At 35.0% G+C, this 21,998-nt stretch overlaps 1 protein-coding gene across 1 annotated transcript in view; it reads left to right on the top strand.

Annotated features, from left to right (window-relative positions):
* The window catches only part of LOC131682825 (U4/U6.U5 small nuclear ribonucleoprotein 27 kDa protein), a 199,090-nt gene extending 180,067 nt beyond the window's left edge, over positions 1 to 19,023 (top strand). Inside the window, exon 4 of the mRNA XM_058964593.1 lies at positions 18,484 to 19,023. Coding sequence (XP_058820576.1) covers positions 18,484 to 18,763 — 280 coding nt within the window. The 3' untranslated portion in view covers positions 18,764 to 19,023. The remainder of the gene's footprint in view (positions 1 to 18,483) is intronic.
* Positions 19,024 to 21,998: the final 2,975 nt, after the last annotated feature.

Raw genomic sequence — 21,998 nt, 5'->3', positions numbered from 1 at the left:
ATCTGAGCCGTACTACGAAATCGTCTGGAGGAACCCCTGCCGGCTCGAGGAAAACCGCCCGGCGTCCCAATACTTGATACATCCGTTCGAATCTGTAATCCTGGTCGTTGATTCCTGATGCCGGAAACTGAAAGTTTATATCCCCCCCCCCCCCGTTCAGCTTTGTCCACCCTCTCTCCCATGTCTCTGATACACAGATGTATGACTTCACCCCCTTCTCCCCTTGAATATATTCCCAAAACTTAAGTGCTTAGTTTTAGTTGATCAATATTTAATCTCGTTAAGAAATGCCCAACAGTACCACTACTTTAAAATAGCCCTAATTAATTCCCCTTAATCTTGAACCACTCTTTCTAGTTATTTCTAGTTAATAAGCTTGTAAAGTGTTCCGCTTAGTTAATAATTAATTTCTCCTACAATCTCCCTTCTAAAAATCATAAAGTGAATTACTATAAAAAGAACACATAAAATGACCCGTCCCCCAAATCTTACGAATATTATATTATACCCTCTTTTATATGTATAAGTTAGCTGTAAAGTTTTTTTTTAGTTTCATTATATAAAACAAAATAATATTGAAATGTGTAACCCCCTAGTTTTAAGAAATTCAAAATGTAAAACAATGAAAAAATGGCACCTTTAAGCTAACGCATACGTGCCTTATCAAATAAACAAATTAAAAAAAAAAAAATAAAGTAGGCTCTTCACTTTAATACGCTCGAAAACTCAATATCACTTACAACGTGTACGAAACAGAATTTAATGCAACATAAACACATTGGAGAATGGATTAAACAGTACTCGGAGTGCAGAACTAGAGACAGCACCATATGTCTAATTCAAAACGAGAAAAAATATTCCGCCAGCTAGCCCCAGACTCCCCTAAATATTATTAAATGATAAGAATATCCATATTCTAACAGCAACATTCACCCAAAGTTTTTAAAACATACTTCTTTTCAGCTAAAATTGCACATAATGCTTGTTTCGGTACGATAAGTAATCACTAAAGACTTAAAAAAAATTTCGCTCAGGTGCCCAAGACCGCCTCTAGGCGGGCAAAGTATTTTACCAAAAAAACAAAACTTCCGAATTATTCCACTAAACCAATTCACATCTACAGTGAAATGCTAGTAACAGGCTGCTCAAAAATATTTTTTTTAGATTTTGAAATTTCCAAAAATAGTTAAAATTTGTTTAATGAAGATTACCACTAAACACAAAATAATTTTTTTCCACGTTTTCCTCGAGTTTTCAACTTTGAGCTTCAATTGCATTTGACAGAAAGCTACGAATATTCAAATAATGTGTGTGTGTGAAAGGTGTGAGCGTTGGGAAGAAATGAAACTCATCGTAATATCAAACCATTGTAATTTTATTATAATTGTACAAACAGTATAATGTGTAATGTATAATCAGTACAAACTAGCTCTATACGCGATAGTTTATTTATCGCTTCATTGAAGATCTGTTCTTATTCACGTGGAGTAAAACCGTTTTTTCACATATGTAAATATCAATTCGATTGCATATTTGCAATCCAAATTTTATTTATTTTAATTTGTGCGTATCAACGGAAAGATTTTCCCTCGCACGTTGCACAGTGGTCCAGAATGCAAATTTAGCAGGAATTTTGAGATTTTACTAAAACTAAACAACGTAGTTTATGAGCCCCCTCTTTTTGTTAAAACAACAGCTAGGGTGGTTCTAATTTTATTTTACAATAAATTTAAAGTCGGAGCTTAGGGTGTTTCTTCGAAATACAGTTTTATTCCAATAACTTTTGCTGTATTCATTGAAAACTGAAGTAGTCTTCAGACAACTTTAAGATTGTTTCAAGGCGAATAATTTGTTTCATGGCACTATATATCTAGCTATTTGCGTTGAAAAGTTATGAGCACTTTTTCGCCAAAAATGGGGTTGTTTTGAATAACAATATCACTCATTTGGAGCAAATAAAAGATAATTCTTTTTGAACTATAAATAAGGTCATGATTAAAGTTATAATCGAGCAAAAAATGGCGAATGCGTTTTTTTTTAAATTTCATAAAATTGATTTAAAAAATCTATTTTTGAAATATTAAGTGCTTATATCTTCTGAACAATAAAAGCTAGAGTTTTGATGTATTAGAAGAAAATGTTCGTCTTCAAAAACTCTGAGAAACATCTGAAGGATAGGTTGTAAAAAAATGAAAACTGAAAAAGTTATATTAAAAATTTGGTTTTTCATGAATTGACTCTTCGTAATATGTTTAAATTACTTTCACGGTGAACAACATAAAAAATGTAGTTCGTTTTCATGATAAAATATCGCACTTTACAATACTTTTCTATTATTTTAAATAGTGGATAGGGTGGCTCTATTTTTTTTTAATCAGAAAAATAACTTTTTAATGGTTCGAGATAGAGTTTCGCTGTCTTCCACAAAATTGAAAATAATGAAATTTTGAAAAACTTTGTCGAAGACGCTGAAGCTCTATGTCGAATACTTTACAAGAAATTTACCAAAAAAATTTAGGGTGTTTCTTAAAAAATGGTTTTCTTTGTATAACTTTTGCAGTTTTGATTTTTCATTAAGATCACTTTAGAAATACTTTCAGATATTTTGAAGGAGAGCAATTTGTCTTTATATATTAAACCTCTAGCTTCGCTCGTTAGAAAGTTATATATACTTTTTACTAAAAATAAACTATTTTTGAGTAAATATTGCAAGGTATAAAAAATATCTTATTTGCCATTTTTTGGTGATCTATACTACAAAGCATGCTATTTCATATGAAAGCAACAGTATTCAATGCTGAGTGCCCGAATCGAAGATATTTATATTTGAAAAAGTTATATTTTTTATATAAAAGTTCTTATAACTTTTAAACGAAAAGAGTTAAGTAGTTGGTGTTTTAAAGCAAATTATGCGCCCTAAAATAATCTTTAAGTTGTCCAAAGGGTACTGTAGCATAAAATAAAAACGTCAAAAGTTATAGAAATAAAACCGTTTTTTTAAGGAACACCCTAAAGCTTACATTTGAATTTCTCATACAATGGAAAATATAAAAGCTGGAGCTTGCATGTCTTCAGCAAATTTGTCTAAAATGTGCTGCTCTACAACTTCATCGAAGACGGTAAAGCTTTATCCCAAACCGTTAAAAAGTTCTATTGTAAATATTGCTAAATTTAGAACCACCCTAGCATCGGTTTAAACAAAAAGAAGGGCCTTGCAAAGTACAACAGCTTTGCCAAACATGTTGTAAGGCTAAATCATTTAATTTTAGCAAAAAGTTAAAATTCCTACTAAATTTGCATTCTGGACCACTGTGCATTGGTTGTTTTTTTATTTTATGCAAGGAATTACAGCACGCTTTCGGGTGCCCTATCAACCACAGAACTATAACTTATTTCAATAAACGAAAACGATGAAGTAATAAACAGTATGTGCAAACAGTATAAACAGTATGTATGTATCAAGTATAATCGCACCACCTGGTCTCCTAAAACTGATTGATTGAGTCCGTCACACGCCATTTCGTCGCTGTTGTGCTATCTTATGACAAACGCCATTTTGGGGTAAACTGAGTTAGATATGCCACATTACTCGTCTAACGAATCTCTACAAGATGGCGTTTCCAGAATTTTGAAATTTTGCTTGGTTACTGAAATATAGCAAGAAAAGTGATTAGAAATTGTGAGTTTTGCTTCAAACCATTATATCTTGGGATTGGCTCAAGTTATAATAAAATTTTAGTTGCTTTTATGTGTAAAAATGTCGTAGGAACACAATGGCATAATCATTCTCAAAAGAAAAATACATGTATTGGGAGAAAAACGCAGTTTTAGCTTTGAACTAGAAATATTGCCTATTTGGCAACCCTGTAACTAAAAATTTTTATTTTTTCTAGATTCCCTGACTCATTTCCTTCAACATGCATCTAACCGAGTGTTTATAGACCAAATGAAGCCAAAGATATGAATAAAAGTTCATAATTGGTGATTTTTTTCTTTGGAAAATTTTCCATGCGCAATTATGACACGTCATACAAATTTTTTCATCAATACACACCTATGACACGTGTGAGTGCGACTTTTTTTTATATTTTTAGTGAAAACTCGCAACATAGTCAACCGATCTTCGTAATATTTGAGAGATTAGTACAGAATAGGTAGAAGCATCAATTGTCTTCTCTGAATTGTTTCTACTCTACCATTTATAAGTTTCATGATATTCAATCTCAAACTTTAAAAATCGTTTTTCTCGAAATGTGCAAAATGGCGCTTGTCATAAGATAGCACAACAGCGACGATTTGTCAACTGAAACTCATCATTGTCAACTTTCATACTTGTCTAAACGGGTCGCGGAGAGTATGGCAGGTTCGCTAGTGCGATGTTGGTCCAAGCGTGCCGTGGCGACCGACAACTGTTTCGCTCGCGCGTTGTTTTTCGCAGGCCGGGCAACACAAAAAATCAAATATTTTAAAACCCTTATGTTTGCTCAAAATTTTTTTTCTTGGAATTGAAAGCTGATAATATATGCAACATTTTACAACTTAAACGGAATGAATATCGCGTGGAGAAATCATTTAAAACTAAACATTCCATAAAATGGAAAAATTGTTTAAAAATTAGTAGAAATAGTCAATATTTGTTAAACCTTTTTTTGACATTTTCAACACTAAACGTTTGTTTAAACCACCAGTGAAGTTTGGTGTAATTTGGCTGTAAACAATATTATAATAAAAAGGTGTATAAATTTTCAATTAACTAAAACTATTATAAATATTTCGAATAACGACAAAATATTTCACGAAGATGTTTAGGGGTACCTAAACAATAAAATTGAAACATGTTTTGCAAAATTCACCTCTTTGTGAAAAATGGGGGGGGGGGGCACTTCAGAAATTTTTACTTACCTATGACACGTGTGAGTGCGACTTTTGTTTACATTTACAGTAAAAACTCGCAACATAGTCAACCGATCTTCATAATATTTGAGAAAATAAAGCAGAATAGATAGAAGAATCAATTGTCTTCTTTGAATTGTTTACACCATTTATAATTTTCAAGATATTCAATCTCAAACTTTTAAAATCGTTTTTCTCAAAATGTGCTAAATGGTGCTTGTCATAAGATAGCACAACAGCGACAAATTGGCGTCTACTCGTCAAGCCCGTTCCAAAAATACCTATATTGATTGGGGTTTAAAGAATTCCCCTGACCGGAAGTCGCCATTTTCGTTTCCAAAATGGCCTCAGCATCGATTTTTGGTGTCTACTCGTCAAGTCAGTTCCAAAAATACCTATATTGATTGGGTTTTGGAGAATTCCACTGAACCGGAAGTCATCATCTTGGTTTTCAAAATGTCCTCAGTTATCGGTATCTGGCGTCTTCTCCTCAAGCCCGTTCCAAAACTACCCATTTTGATTGGGTTTTAGAGAATTCTACAAAACCGGAAGTCACCATCTTGGTTTTTAAAATGGAGTCAGTCAGCAAAATTTGACGTCTAGCTGTCAAGCTCCTTCCAAAAATACCCATATTGATTGGGTTTTAGAAAATGCCACTGCTGCATCATGCTTTTTTAAAAAGTCTCAGCCATCGATCGTCTTTTCCACTTTTCCAAAAATCTGCTAACGAATTAGAATAAAAGCAAAAACCATGTTACTTTCATAATCCGTGCAAAAAAGCTTGTCAAAAATCGTCTAGGTCTTTTGTCATCAAATGAACATTTTTGATAAAACTCCCAAATTTCCCTTCTGCCTAAAATACTTGTTCTGTTGTTGTTTCGGGAAGCACATAGACGCTCTGATTTTTTTGCCTTTTCTGAGGTGATAAACTACTTTGTTGTTTTCGAACCCGCGAAATATTTCGTTGCTGACATCCAGATCATACGAGGCACTAGTTAGTTAGGAATGATCCTAGCGCAAACGTCCGCAATTATAATTCAAAAAGTGAACTGAAAATAGACTGCATCTATCGCTAATTGCTGTCCGGCTTTGTGTTGTTGTATACCAACGAATACGTATTGCGATGAGCTGCCACAAGTGTTCTTTACCTATTGTTGGTGGTGAGCTGTACGCGATGTGCGAGAACCGATGTAAGCAAGGTTTTCACGCAAAGTGTGTTGGACTTGGTGAGATGAATATTTACAGCGTCAACAAGAATTTAATATGGCTTTGTGACGAATGTCTGTGTTCTTTCCACAAGACGCGGTATGTTGATGAGCCCTCCGGTCCACCAAAGCAGATGGAGGAGCAAATAAAATGCATGAACGATAAAATTACGCTAATATACAACGCACTCTCGCTGAATGAACAGCCACACTCCCATGCAGAACGTAGTTCTACGCCAATTTCGACTACGCGGAAAGCAATGGAATCGAAAGTAAGCAATCTTCACCGATCTGTTGCTCCAGATCTGACCGACTCGCTGCAGGAAGGAAATAAGTTCGCTCTATTCCTTACGAACATTGATGGGTGTGCAACTGAAAGTGATGTTAGCTGTATGGTATCTGAGTCGCTAAGCCTTACTGAGGTCGATGAGGTGGAAGTTAAAAAGTTAGTACCTAAATGGAAGAACTGCGAAACTCTTGGCTTTGCATCATTCAAAGTCGTCGTAAGCGAGAAATGGAAATCGGTAGCAATGAAAAATTCTACTTGGCCTCCGGGAGTGAAACACCGAGAATTCATCAGTTTACGTAACTCAACATGGAAACCTGCCTATTGGGAATCAACGCGCTGATAATTCTAGGCAACAAGTGAGATGTTTTTTTATTGTGCTGAGTTTTTCTGAAGGAATTGTAATTTCGTTAATGTTGGTAATGTTTACATTATGTTGTAGAGTATTATTAAATTTGTCCACTGTTTGCCTGTTGAATATGAATGATACCAGCTGGAGCTCTCGAAAGACTGTAGACATACACGTAAGATTTCCAAGCATAGATATAAGTTACTCATAAGAAATACATAGTTTTAAAAATCGTCTGTACGGTGTATACCGAAGATATGAAAAATAAAAAAAAATTAAATCTTTTGCATTGAGTCGAACGAGGTTTTTTGCACGGTTTTTGAAATAAACGCGTTTTTTTGGCACTGTTTTCGGAATAACGCGGTTTTTTTGCACGGATTTCGGAATTAACGCGGTTTTTTTGCACAACAAAGACATTTGGCATCAAAAATGCGATCTTGAAATTTTCCTTTTTCACCCCTCTTTGAGTATTTTTCAGTTCCTACTTATATGGAATCTGGAACCGTCGTATGTGACCAATGCACTATGGTCCCAAAGCTGTATTTAGGAAGACAAAAATGTTAGCGCCTAAACCGTTGGTTTTAGATATATAGTATCTTCGGCAAACTTTCTTAGAACTTTCTTGCCGATTTTTTATCTTAGTTGAATTAGGGTGGTCCTTGTGGTTAGGATGTTCAACGTATCAATTTCTTAGATATGTAAAATTCAGCTACATAATGTTCTACAAAGTTATAAATCAATCAAATTGAAGCAACTTTTCTGAAGAAACTATGTGGCTATCTCTAATGGTTCATGTGCTATGATTTTTGCACTATATAAGGTAGGGTGGCTCTTTAAAAAATGGTTTTCTATTAATATCTTTTTATGTGTTAATTTATCGCTAATACTATGTTTTAGAGGTTTTTAGAACTTTTGTAAATACACATTTTTGCCTTAGCAATGAAGTTTCTATCTCTTTTGTTTGCATAATTACAGGCGATTTTCAAAAAAAAATGGTGTTTTTCAAAACTATATATCTTCCAACATTGCAAATGGATTTTCAATCTTTTAATTTCATTTGAAAGATAGGAACTTTTCTAGTTTTTGCGAAAAAACTGCGGGGCGTTATTTCTGTAAAAAAACGTTTTTAATCCACCTAACAGTGTGATGAGACATTTCTTATAACTCTTATCACTCTCTTCGGATATTATATCGTTTGAGAACATTTAGAACTTGATGCTTCGCGATGTTTTTGATAACACATACTACATGGGATAGTGGCAGGACTCAGAGAATCGCTCAAATCAGCATAGGACAACATCAGTGCTAGAAATCTCAAACCAAATCAATGGGAAAACGAAAAATTGGCCCATAAAGTAGACATACCAACGAATTATTGTTAATGCTCTGTTAATAAAATATCTAAATTGTGGTGGGAAAACTGAATTTTCCTAAAGGGGTTATGTATTGTACTGAGCCAAAAAAATCGAAATTTTTTTTTAATCGATTTGAAGTTTATACTTTACTCAAATTTCCAACGCGACTGAGAACTAAGAAATCAACGCTTTTTCTTGAAAAGGGCGATACTAGCAGTGATTCCATACAAAGAAAATCAACAGTGAATATTTCCAAACATGGTTTTATTTCATATTTAAGAACTATTGTGTTTTTTTACATCCTAGATTGCATGATTCAGTGATCGAAACCCAAAACTGCATAAAGTATTTGAAATTATTAAATTAAAATTTGTTTTTTCTATTGAAATTGACAAAATGATAGTATCGCCCATTTGGCTATTGTTTAGTTTTTCGGTCTCACCTATCAGCATTGAAGTATCGCCCTTACGTTTTTTTACAATAACTACCGTTCTACACCACCGATTTCGTCCGTGTTTTTTCAATAGAGATCATTGTTACTATTTACAGCTGGTATCAGCTTGATAATCCTAAAAAAATACGAAAATAGCAGTTTCGCCTCTAAACAGCTAGCAAAAAAAGTATCGCCCTGTTTGTTTGCATGGAGCGTGGAGGGCGAAACTTTAAATAAATAAACAAAAATACAGTTTCGCCCGTTGTATTTTTTGCTGTAATTTAAGAAAGCAATATCGTAGAATCAAAATTTTTAGGTTAATTTGTTGCGTTTCAAAGCCCTCATTCGCATGTATGAAAAAAGCCATATGTTTACATTCGTAAGTATCGCCCTTTTCACAAAAAAAGCGTTGAAATGAAATCGCAGCTTCTGATATCACGCTATCTCTGAAGTGCATGCGTGCATAGTTCCAAATTTTACTTTGACATCGACTTTTTCTAAAGGTGACTTCCCAGTAGTATCCTTGATTTGAATTATTATCGCTAATCCTAATGCCAAAGAACAAATAAAAACCTCACGAAAACGAACCGTTTGGGAAAATCATCATCATTACTGGAATTTTCATTTTCACGAAACTTTTCGATAACCTTCCGTCACTTGCGTAAATGCACTGGGTGCACAGTGCTCTGAAAATCTAGCGAAATTGTCTTAGGGCACCAGCGGGTCTAATTCAGAGCTATCTGCGCGGCGAGTTAAATCTGTAAAGAATACTAAAAATTAATTTCTATTACATAATTTTCAGTTCAGCAATTCGAGAGATCGTGCTCACCGCAAGACAGGAAAAATAGACTACGTTGTGAAGCGATGGTCACTATTTATTAAAAAATCACGGTTAAATAAAAAATAAAACTATTAAAAAATTTCAAATAGTTTATAATTTTCACAAACTTATTAGGAAAAATTGTTTAATAAGCTTTCGTAATATTGTGTAGGAAAAAAGCTGAAAATTTCAGTATTTTCTCTATCTGCAACATATAAACCCTTAAGTATACCAATTAATTGGTATACGAATTGGAATAGGTTCGCCAAATTTTGGAAGAAGTCTATAAAATAACCCCTTGAAAGCTACCTAAAAATTGTTGTAGTTCGATGCAATAAAAAATCCCCAAAAATGAAATGTACCTATTAATGTGAAACACAGTGAATAATATCTACAATAAAGACCCATTTTTATCAGTCTCATGGCGTATTTTAGGCTGACAAAATTGGGATATTGACTAAATCGGGCAATTTTTTTTCTTTATAATAAACTGAAGCTGTTAAAATATTCTTCCCGTCCCTTGATGTAGTCTGATAACTATTTCTGATTATGATGAACTGTTTATTTTTGCATATTTACATCTTCATGATAAGGAAAACATGCTCAAGAAAGGATTTACTCGATTTCAGTCTTGTTCGTCTGCTAGAGCCCATCAAACATATGTTCATATTTGGCTGATAAAATCGGGGTTTCAATGTATTATAATAGATAGTCAGCATTCGAAGAAGTTTCTTGTGAACGAGTGTAGAACGACTTTGTTTCTATTTACTTCAAATAAGCGGCGTAGCCAGAAATTCGAAGTTTGGATGGGGTTTGGTGAAAATCGATCATACTGTCCAAACGGCATAATTCCGAAACCGTAATTTTTGAAGTTTTAAAATTATGCAGAATTAATTTTTCAGAAAATAGTAACAGAGTGTCTTAAGCGAATTTGTTGAGACCCTATTGTAGTCATGAATATTAACCTGAGAAAATTCACCATAAATACTTTTTGGACGATATGCCGTCAAAATTATTTTATCAAATGGTGCGCTGTTTAACGTTTGTAAAACTCATCGAAGATACTAAACCTCCGAAATTGGCGGTTTCAAAATGATGCTATCTTGACCTTAAATTACTGTTTTTAAACATTTGACCTATACATATAATTGGTCTTACAACAAAAATCAAATGCTCATCAAAATCGATTAGGACCTGCTAGAGTCGAATGTAAATCGTCATTTTTCATAAATTTCTCTTTATATTCGGAAAGTGTTATCCTCGTTATTAATCATATTACGTTTTCGTCTCAACTCGACGCATTCCCAAAATAAAAACCTGTTTTAATCCACCTAGTGGTGCAATTGTGCTTTTCTCATTTGTCCAGACTACGATTCCATGGCTGGTTATGTTCAATACAATGGTGGAAATGAATATTACATGTTCAGTACGAGTTGCACATACATACAATGGATCGACAGCCACGATCTTGAGATACTATGTGATACTGAAACATCGCTTGAAACCAGCGGCGGATCATGGAGAAAGATCCGGGAGTTCCAGGTCCTGCCGAAAATTTTCAACTTGTTAAGAAATTTTAAACTAGTTTTAATTTTAAAGTAGCAACCCCTCACTGTATACTCCCTCCGGGCCGGTATGATTGACGATTTTTAGAGTGATTACCTAACCTTTCTATATGAGAAAGACAAAAATGTACCAAAGTCCAAAGAAGTCAATTTTTGTCAAACATCTCAATGTTTCATGCATTTTAAAATCATTTGGCATCAGAAATACAAATTTGATTTTGAAAATTTTTCATTTCAGTTTATATGGGAATTTGCTGTGTGATTGCACTCTTTAACTCGTAACTCCGGAACCGGAAGTCCAATCAATAAAATTCAATAGCAACCGATGGGAAGGTTGTACCTTTCATTTGAGACTAACTTTGTGCAAATCGGTCCAGCCATCTCTGAGAAACAGAGGTCACATTTTTTTCCACATGCACACACATACACACACATACATACACACAGACATTTTCCTATCTCGACGAACTGAGTCGATTGGCATACGACACTCGGCCCTCCGGGTCGGGATTAGATTGACGAATTTTAGAGTGAATGAGAAAGGCAAAAACATTTTAGCAAATGTTGAAAGTTATGCATTTTTTTGGTGAGTAGGGTGGGTGCTCCTATAGTTGAGGTGTACCAATAGTTGCAGTAGTGGGTTATACGCCTAACTAAGGTACCAACCATCAACAAATATTTTTTTATCGATTCATCGCACTAAAATTATGCGACAATAAAACTGTTATCCTTGAAATTTGCTCAAATAACTATTGAAAAAAATGATTTTCTTAGAATTTTGAGCTCCCTTGCACCTATAGTTGATGTAGCGTACCTATAGTTGCATGTCCCATAAGAAACCAATGGGATTTGCAACAATAGGAACCGAAATTAGCGATTGCACCACTATTGGTACATGTGTTCCTATAGTGGTACATGCGGTTTTGAATACATAAATTGGTTATTAAGCCATCTTTATATTTTTCCTATGAAGTAGGGACTGAAAGCTTTCGTTTAATGTATTAACATTAACATCAACATTTTTATCAAAAGTTTTCCTTAAGCATGCGACTATTGGTACATCCACCCTAGTTCTATGTTTCATAGACATAAAATCAATTTTAACTTCGCTTCCTATTAAATAAAGACCCTTATTACAGTACATTTCTACAAAAACGAGCTCAATTTGAAAATAAATCTGAGGATTATGATTGATTACAGAACTCTGGAATTTTCTATTGGAATGTTTTCAGGCAGGAATTTGATATTGATGCAATTAGACAACTGTGAAATCAAGACCAATAGATCAGTTACATATCAGGACCCCATTCCGACAATTTATCAAAAGTCCTCATGATGTTTACAACAACAGGTTATCAATCTACAGATCAGATAATTGTTATTGTAATATTGAATTAAATCAGTCTGCATCAATAAATTTTCAACTTCAATCCAATATTTTTTTTTGGGTGTGGTGGGGGTTGTATGGTGTTAAACCCCAAAACCTTCTCTTGGCTACGCCGTTGCTTGGAGTTATTTATTTCGCTTTTCATTTTCCGATATGTTTCAGATCGATCCGATGGTTATAAGTTAGAAAAATTGCAGTCAGAAGGCTCGCACAAATGAACATTTTTGTACTGATAAGTTATCAAGTTCCTTCCAGACAACTTGGAAGTGTTCGGTGATTATTTCTAGCGGTTGTAGATAGTAAAATGAAATACAAAATTCGTTTTATCGAAATAATGTTTAGCTCATTTCAATGGATTATTACTATATTGAACAATAAATAGGCGACAAAGAGTAATCCACAAACAACAAGCCATAACTTTTAAAGTATTAAAAATGGATATTTAAAGTCTTCAGTAAAGTTATTCGCAAAAGTAAGAGCTACAAATTTGCTGAAGACATCATTTCGATATAATCATTTCCAAGAAAATTTGTGAAAATATCTCACTCATAGGGGGATTAATCAGCAAAAGCACAATACTAAAAGAAAGGGCATATTACCTCCATTAAATTCTGCGAAGATACTATTGACCTAAAATAAGCCGTTTTGGCGTTAATAATAAATTACATGTTTTTGGTCATATTTCTGGCAATGGGAAATGATAAAAATCTTCCGTCCGCATTTAATGTTAAATATCTCTTTTGATAATAGTCCGATTTCAACAATCTATAGCTTGTTCGAAAGGTATTCGTTAAAGCTGTCTAAAAACATATAAATTGTTAATCTATATTGTCAATTTCGGCAGATAATTAAAAAAAACTGCAAAAAACGCCATTTTTACGCATTCAAACATTCATATCTTCGAAACTAAACATCAGAATCAAAAACAAATTAATAGCGTTCATACTGTTTTTTAGTTGTTTCATTTAAAATTGGTTTGGATAAGATCGGTTCAGCCATTGCTGAGAAACACGAATGAGAATTTGTCCGTTACATACAGACACACAGACACACACACACACAGACATTGTCCCAAATCGTCGAGCTGAGTCGATTGGTATATAAGACTCGGCCCTCCGGGCCTCGGAAAAAATCTTGAAAGTTTGAGCGAATTCTATACATTTCTTTTATAAGAAATGTAAAAATAATTATTTTTTGAAAATGGTGTATTTTTCAACAAAAATCGTTCATAACTTTTCAAATAGACGAGATAATAACTTGGTTACTTCAGCAAAAATATTCGCCGTACAAAGTTCTAAAAGTGCTGCAAACAAAGTATTTACGATAAATCAATGTATGAAATGACAAATGAGAAATAGTGATTTTACGGGGTCCCGTTTTCATCGCTCAATCTCTTATGGTAAAATCAACTGAGAAATAGTCAATGTGTGTGAAAATGCCGAATGTCATGGCAATTTTGTTTTGAAAATCGCCTGTAACTATGCAAACAAAAGAGAGAGAAACTTCATTGCTTCGGAAAAAATCTGTATTTACAAAAGTTCTAAAATCCTCTAGAACAAAGTATTAACGAGAAATTAACACTTAAAAAGATATTAATAGAAAACCAATTTTTAAAGAGCTACCCTACCTTAAATATTGCAAAAATCATAGCACATGAACCATTAGAGATAGCCACAGAGTTTCTTCAGAAAAGTTGCTTCAATTTGATTGATTTATAACTTTGTATAACATTATGTAGCTGAATTTTACATATCTAAGAAGTTGAAACATTCAACATACTAATCACAAGGACCACCCTAATTCAACTAAGATAAAAATATCGGTAAGAAAGTTCTAAGAAAGTTTGCCGAAGGTATTATATATCTAAAACCAACGGTTTAGGCGCAAACAGTTTTGTCTTCCCAAATACAGCTTTGGGACCATAGTGCAATGTGATCAAAGCGATTTTGGTTAGTCATCATTGATCTAGACTGGCAAATCCAAGTAATTTTGCACCCATTTTAAAAAGTTTTACATCGTATTCATATCATAGTGGTACCAGTTTATATGGGAATTTCATGTGCGATTGCGCTCTTCGACTCGTAACTCCGGAACCGAAAGTCTGATCAATAGAAAAATTGATAACTGTACCTTTCATTTGAGTAGGGTGACCATATGAGGCGAGTAAAAAACCAGGACAGTGGAAAAACAAAGATCTTGGGTCGGGCAGGCAGAGCTTCGACAGTAAAAAAGTTCTGTGGGTCTGAGAGGAAGAACTCTACCAGAAATTTTTTCGTGAGAATTCGATCACCGTGCTTTTTAGGATTTACACACACACGCAAAGTTCTTGCTACACCACCATCAGCGAAAGTTTCATGCTGTTGTTGGAGAAATCGGAAATCCTGAATTGAGCAAATGAGACGAATTATTATGAGATCGTCTGTGCAGGAACAGGCGAGGAGTTTTAAGCACTAAATACACGTCATTGAAGCAAAGCAGAAACATCAACCGTCCCAAGTAGCTTCCCTGCGCTATATCTGGCAATCTCGAATGACAACCATTGCGTAAGCAGTATCACAATGATCGGACACGCTGTGTGTAGATTCTGTTGTTCCAGCATTCGTCGGTGGCTGAGTTGCAACTCCGGTTGTTGGTGATTTAGTTAATGTTGTTGGGTTAGCTCGCAGTTGATGTTGTTTCATTAGAGGCTTTCACACATGGTTTGGCACGTAGGAATCTGTCCTTCATATGTGCGCAGCGTGATTTGAGATTTGCTTCTCACGATACGAACACCATTGGATATACCTGGAAAAAAGTTTCTCCAGGTTTCAAACTTTCACCGTTACGTACTTCGACATCAATAGTGAATTTATTGGTTGTACGCGGGGATAGAACGTGCAGGCTCATACCAGGCTTATCTTCGTCAATCTAAACGGGTATCTTGATTCTAACATTGACATGCGCAACGACGTGTTGCATGTTATTTTCCATAGCCAAACTTTTCGCCATGGCCAAAGTTTTAAATGCTATCAGTACCGCATTACGAGTATGCACCTTTATTAATTGTTGCACTTCGCGAACACAAGGGTGGATTGGATAAACGACCACTGTCTTGGATCGAAGATTGTTCAAATTTTGCTGCTGAGTTTCAATCATTTTTAAATAAACGATCGATACTGCATCAATGAAAGTAACGGTGCATTATTTTCCACACTGGCTTGAGACAACTGTTATTTTTCGATTGCTTTGCTGGCGCGGTACATATAGACGGCAGACTGTATGTAGAAGCGTTCGTTTGATTCACTGCACTGTTAACAAGCAGCGCGATTGTAGCTTCCGATCCGATTGAGATGGTAAAGTAGACTGATTAGGAACTGGTATTGATCCTAAAGGGTTCCATAATTACCAGCTCGAGAGAGCGCTCAATAAGGTTATTCCACGACAGTTATTGTTGTTTCGCCATTTTCCTTTTTATGAAATGGATTTCCAGTAAAACGAAAAACTGCCACTTGCAAGAGAACTCTAGAAGAAGTAGAATCGCCGAAACTTCGATGTCTCTTCTTAGAGGTGGGCACTAAAGGAAATTTTTCGGTCCCGGAATCATTGTTTCAACGACATTGATAGCGGCCAGAGTATGGGCCACAACTGGAATCAGTTCGATCTGTTCGATTGCCAAATGCTCATTCATATGGTACATGTAAAAAAAGTAAGTTGGAAAAAGAAATAACGAGGTGCTATCGAGAGATTAAAAAATGCATCGGATAGTACTATTGAGAGATTCGAGTGTATTAAGTTTTGTTTGTCGTATTCTGGAGCAGAGTGAATAAAGCGAAAACTCAATAATTAGAAATATAACGGGTGTTCAATAAAAAATAAGAATGATTTCAATACCTTTCTGTAATTAAAAAAAGAGCGTAAATTATTTTCTCTCCAAGAGAATTGCTCTCTGGACTCCTTATAAATGGGAGACATATTTCTTTTCGCTCGGGTGCTGTCAGTTCAATCGAAGATGGCGTCGAAACAGCAAGTACTCCGCGAGCGTGTTGTGCGGTTTTACGAAACACTTGGCCATCGTGGAAGAAAGTTTACGGAAGACCGCTTTCGAGACGAAAACATGCCCATGAGTACAGTTTACCAGATCCTGGCATCCCTGAGCGTGGAGCGGAAGGCCGGTAGCGGTCGCCGGCAAAGATAATGACGAAGAAGAAGAAGGGAGCGTTGAAAAAGCTGTTCGACAACAAGGACGAAATGAGTTTGCGTGATGCCGGCCTTGATTCACCGAGCTCTCAAGATGGAGGACATCATCTGTCGGAAGAAGACTCGGTCCCCCGACGACACGGACGAGCAGATAGCGATCGTGAAATCGTAGTGCCGGTGGATGACGAACAACTACCGCGAGACGTTGTTGCTCTCGAACACCCACATTTCAGGAAATGCCAGCTACTATTCCACCGACAAGTCGGCCACACACAGCGAAGTAAAATACAAGTTTAAGCATAAATTTTAAAAAAATGTTATGCTGTACATCGCCATATCGGACAGAGGGATTTCAAAACCGTGAATCAAGCCGAGCGGTCTGGCCATAAATCAACAAGTGTACCAGGAGGAGTGTCTTGAGAAAATTCTTCTGCCGTTCTTAAAGGAGCATCATGCAGTTGGGAAGTACGTCTTCTAGCCGGACAAGACGTCCTCCCATTACGCCAAGAAGACGCTGGAGTATCTTGAGCAAAAAAAGATACCGTACATGCCGAAAGGAAAAAAAACCACTAACTTGCCCCAATGCCGTCCCATTGGAGTTTTTTCGGCTCCCTCAGTGCTTTGGTGTATAAAAATAATTAGCGAGTCAAAGAAACGAAGCATTTGACCCCCAGGATCCGGAATTGTATCCAGAAGAAGGACGTCAGTGCCGTCCAGTGCTCTTGTTAGAGCATCGCGACTAAGTTGCGTCGTACGGTTGACCAGGGCCCCTTCTCTAATATTCATTGACGTTTTTTTTTGAAGAATAAACATTATGTTTTTAATAAAAAATTCTGTATCCGTTGAAGATTTTTTTTTGTTTTTCACATGACTGAAAAAACTCTCATTTTTATTGAACACCTGTTATTAGGCTTACAGAAGAAAAACCAGGACAAATCAAGCTTTTTGCTCGACTTCCCAGGACACCAGGACAGCCAGTGAAAAACCAGGACATGTCCTGGGAAACCAGGACGTATGGTCACCCTACATTTGAGACAAAGTTTGTGCAAATCTGTCCAGCCATCTCTGAGAAACAGAGGTGGCGTTTTTTGCCATATACACACATACGCATACACACATACATACAGACATTTTCCGATCTCGACGAACTGGATCGAATGAAGTATGAGGTATGACATTCGGCTTCCGGGCCGGGATTTGGTTGGAGATATTTGGAGTGATTGCTCAACCTTTCTATATGACAAAGGCAAAAATCCTGAAAAACCACCTTTTTATGACCCACTGATGAGAGGTGGGAACTGGGAACTATTATATATTCACCGCACCAACAGTACAGGTTACCACCACATTAAGCTTTTGCAACTACATACTGTCTTAACGGAGTTATTTCTGGCCTTCACGAGTCTCGTATTATTACAAGAAAATTCCACATTTTTCTCGTAAAGGAAGTTCACACGCAGAAAAAAGATTTGTAGGTTCAATAAAAAAGGACTAGATTCAATAAATAAAATTGTTGGTAGAGAGACAATAAATTTATTTATTAAATTCAATAAAATTTATTTATTGTTCCAATAAAAAAAATATTGTTCCATTTTTTAATAAATATTTTATTGAAATCAAAACAAAATTACTGAAATTACAAATGTTTTTTTTTGAAAGCAAAAATTTATTGTTATTGCAATAAAGAAATATTTTTAGACCAATAAGTTTGTTGTTTAAAGTAATAAACAAAAAATGATAGGATTCAAAAACACATATTTTTGGTTAATATGCTTAATTTTTCTGCGTGCAGTGATAACATCCAAAAGGTGACACTTTTGTTTATATATTATGTGAACGTTTGCTATACAAATTGCAATAACGTTAGTTACATGTACTGTTATTTTCAGGTACCCGAGGTATGATTTTCATATGCAAAGTTTAGATTTGTAAATTGAAGTCATTTTGGTCCGTCATACTGTATAATTTGAAAGGTATTTCGAATATTCATATTCATTTATATACGGCATTACAGGTCGCGTTCGTATGATAGAGCACGTGATAAATCTCCTCATGCATCATCGTCTAGAAGAGTACAAGCAAAACCAGTAGTTTCTGAAGCCGAGCTAGAGGGGAAAACGCCAGATGAACAAGAAATGTTGAAAACAATGGGTTTTTGTGGGTTCGACTCAACTAAAGGTAAGAAAGTAGATGGCAATAACGTCGGTGAAGTGCACGTGATTTTGAAAAGAAAGTACAGACAGTACATGAACCGAAAAGGTGGTTTTAACAGACCCCTGGACTTTGTCGCCTGATCTAGTATCGACGTTTTCTACTAATAGCCAAAGATGGGCAGCTTATGTTTTTCTAAAACTAACACACAGAGCCACACCATCAGGCTTCATGTTTATTATATTCTTTTAAAAGTTACGTTAATTTTCTCTAACATTTTCTGTTCACTCCTGTAAATTGTTACATAATTAATGGGTATATTCAAAGTGATCCTACGCATACAATCAATCCTCCACAAAGTACAATAGTCGCAACATAATACAACAAACGGGTTCCACATAAATGCAATAGCCTTTTTCATATACATAAAGCAACTCTACTAAATTTACCACAATGCAATAGCCAAGAGAGGAGTGTGTGTTAATGCGTGCCATGATAGGAAAACATTTAAAAACAAATGTGCCTTCCAATGTTGTTTTAGTTTCATATTCTGTAACACAATAAAATTAGAATTTTTTAACTTCCCTGCGATTTACACGGAACCGGACCAGGGTTGCCACATTCAAAGATTTTGCTGTAATGTCACAGATTTTTTTTAACATATTTGTATCACAGATTATTTTTCACAGATTATAGATTTTTGGCATTTTTATAAAAATTTCACTAATTTTGACCAATTTTTTGAAAAATTTGCAAAAAAAACTTTTGACTAAAACACAGATGTTTTTTTTTACTAAAGCACAGTTTCAATGCGGTAACCCTGAACCGGACGGTAGTTCTCTGATGAGTTATATTCATCCTCGGTTTTGTTGTAGACAGCAGTAACTTAAATAATCTCCACAATTACAAAAAGCTTTCCTATATGTAACTGCGTTTTCAACACTCTTCTATATACAAAACACCAAACCTCATAGCTTTTATTCATCACAGTTAACAATAGTATCAAAACAGAAACTTTAATATACCTCATATATTATTAAGATAATGACCGTTTGCTTTACGCATTAAATATGTTATACATATTCGCAGCAGCTGTGTGAAAATGAAAACTTTTAGCCATGAAGTTGATAAAGATCGAAGAACTGTTTTAGTGGGTATCAGAACGTCTTTCGATTTTTTTTAAACTAAATTTATAACTTCATAGCTAGAGTATGCATAAATGTTAACTCAAACCTCAATCTACGTATTACAAAAACAAATATTAACAGCACAGCATAGTAAATAAAACGTTCGCATCGTACGGAACCTGATCTGGTTTCAATGCCCAACTCCCATACTCAAAACTTTTCTTACACAAAAAAAAAGAATCGAAAGAAAAAAGCAGCCCATTCATCCACAGCCTTTACTAAATAACATTCGCGCGAATCATTTGAAAAAACATATTTTTAAGAAACATTGATAATAACAAAATTAAAAAAACGTATTATTTATCGAAGTTTATCAGAAAAGAGCGTTTAGACAGTATTTCGAATGTTTTTAAACACAAGTCAATATTTAAAATATGTTAAGTAAAAATTTTGTAAACTCGACGTCTGAGAAAAAAATAAAATTTTTGTATCATGGAGTTGTGTTTTTTTCTATACGGAGAAAGTCGTACACTGAGCGGAATCGCTACATCCATATTGTGTGATATTCATATAACTCAGCACTATTGGAATTTCCAATGATTGCTACATTAGACTTTCAAAAGTATATCAAACTTATATGGTTATCATGTTGAATGTTGCATTCCTCACAAATTCAATTCTATCAGATTTCCATATAACATTTAAATTCCAGTGTTAAACCAAAATCTATCAGCGCACTATATAATAACTATCTGATAATTATCATATTAAAACATTAGGTGGTCCAATGAAATGTATAAGGCACTTTGTTAAATGTATAGGGAATGTTTAACGTATTAAACCATATGATGGTTTATTAAATCTATAAAAAATGTTAGTTATTTTGATAGAGAGCTTTTTCCACGTATTATTTATATGAATCTGGACTGTTTTCGGATGTGCTCCAAAATTATGGTATTTATAGTATACCGATCGTCTTATTTTTCTTAATTAAAATAATGCAGTCATTCTTGGACTGCAATGAAACAATTACAATCTAAATAAAAGATAAATATTTAATGGTTTCAATTCAGAACATATTTGTATAGTTATATTAGAGTGAAAATGGAAGAATACTAAATTAGTATTATCGCCAGTAGTACCGTTTTATCATTTTAGATCATAAGTGAACTGCGTAATATATATCTGGTGCACTTTTGCTCAATAATCCCTCTCATAGGTAGAATGGAAATAAAATTCAGTTTGCTTCTGAAACCGAACATGCCCAAACCTTAATGCGCTGTGTCGGGAGAACGAATGACGAGGGGATCGAACCAAACTTATCCATCGTGGCGGGCATCAATTGAATTTTGATTTTTTTAAGTTCACACAGGGATGTCAATTTTTTCAAGCTCTCGTTCTCAGTACATTACAATACATTATAGTAGATGTGGCAACATTTCTCAACTAAAAACTAAACTAAAAATAATTAACCTAACAGCAAACGGTGATGAATTCGTATCGAAGTCGAAGTGCTCGGCAAACTCATGGAAGCGACGAACCATCGCTATAATCGGACTATTGGCAGGACTATTAGTGTTTACACATTTCGATGTGTAGCTATGTCCGAGGGCGAAGAACTCGGGTTAAAGCGTAGAGGTTGATTTGTCCAAGAAGAACGGGTACATCGTACTCAGCCAACATAAGCTTTACTATGAAAATGGCCTGGGAAGTGAGTCTGCGCTCTTGCAAAGAATATAATAACCTGCAACGGTTTTCATATGGTGGCAGGTTCAGCGGGTCATTGAGGGCAATTGACGTAATGCATATCGTATAAATTTGCGCTGGACAGTTTGAATCCTTTCACTCCACGTTGCATGATAAGGGCACCAGACAATGTTTGCAAATTCCAACTACGAGCGCACAAGTGAGCAATATAAGCCTTGAAACACAAAGGATCTCGGAATTCGTTGGAAATTTTAAACATAAAACCCAGCAATCGTATCGCTTTGCCATCAAGAATAATGCCTAGGTCCTTTACATGGTCAACGCGTTGTAACTGAGTTCCAGCAATATTGTAGTTGAAATTAAGCATGCCACTTGTACGATGAAAACTGATGACAACACATTTCGAAACACTAAGAATCAACATATTTCTTTGACATCAGTTGAAAAATGTATCAATGAGACACTCACTCACGGCAATCGGCTTCATTCCTTATGACAAGAAATATTTTCAAATCATCAGCGAAAGTTTCCCTCCACGTATTAG

This window comes from Topomyia yanbarensis, chromosome 2 (genome assembly GCF_030247195.1).
Source record: "Topomyia yanbarensis strain Yona2022 chromosome 2, ASM3024719v1, whole genome shotgun sequence".
In the NCBI taxonomy this organism is placed as follows: domain Eukaryota; kingdom Metazoa; phylum Arthropoda; class Insecta; order Diptera; family Culicidae; genus Topomyia; species Topomyia yanbarensis.
Note: the sequence above shows the minus strand (reverse complement) of the source record. Positions and strands in the feature narration are given on the sequence as shown.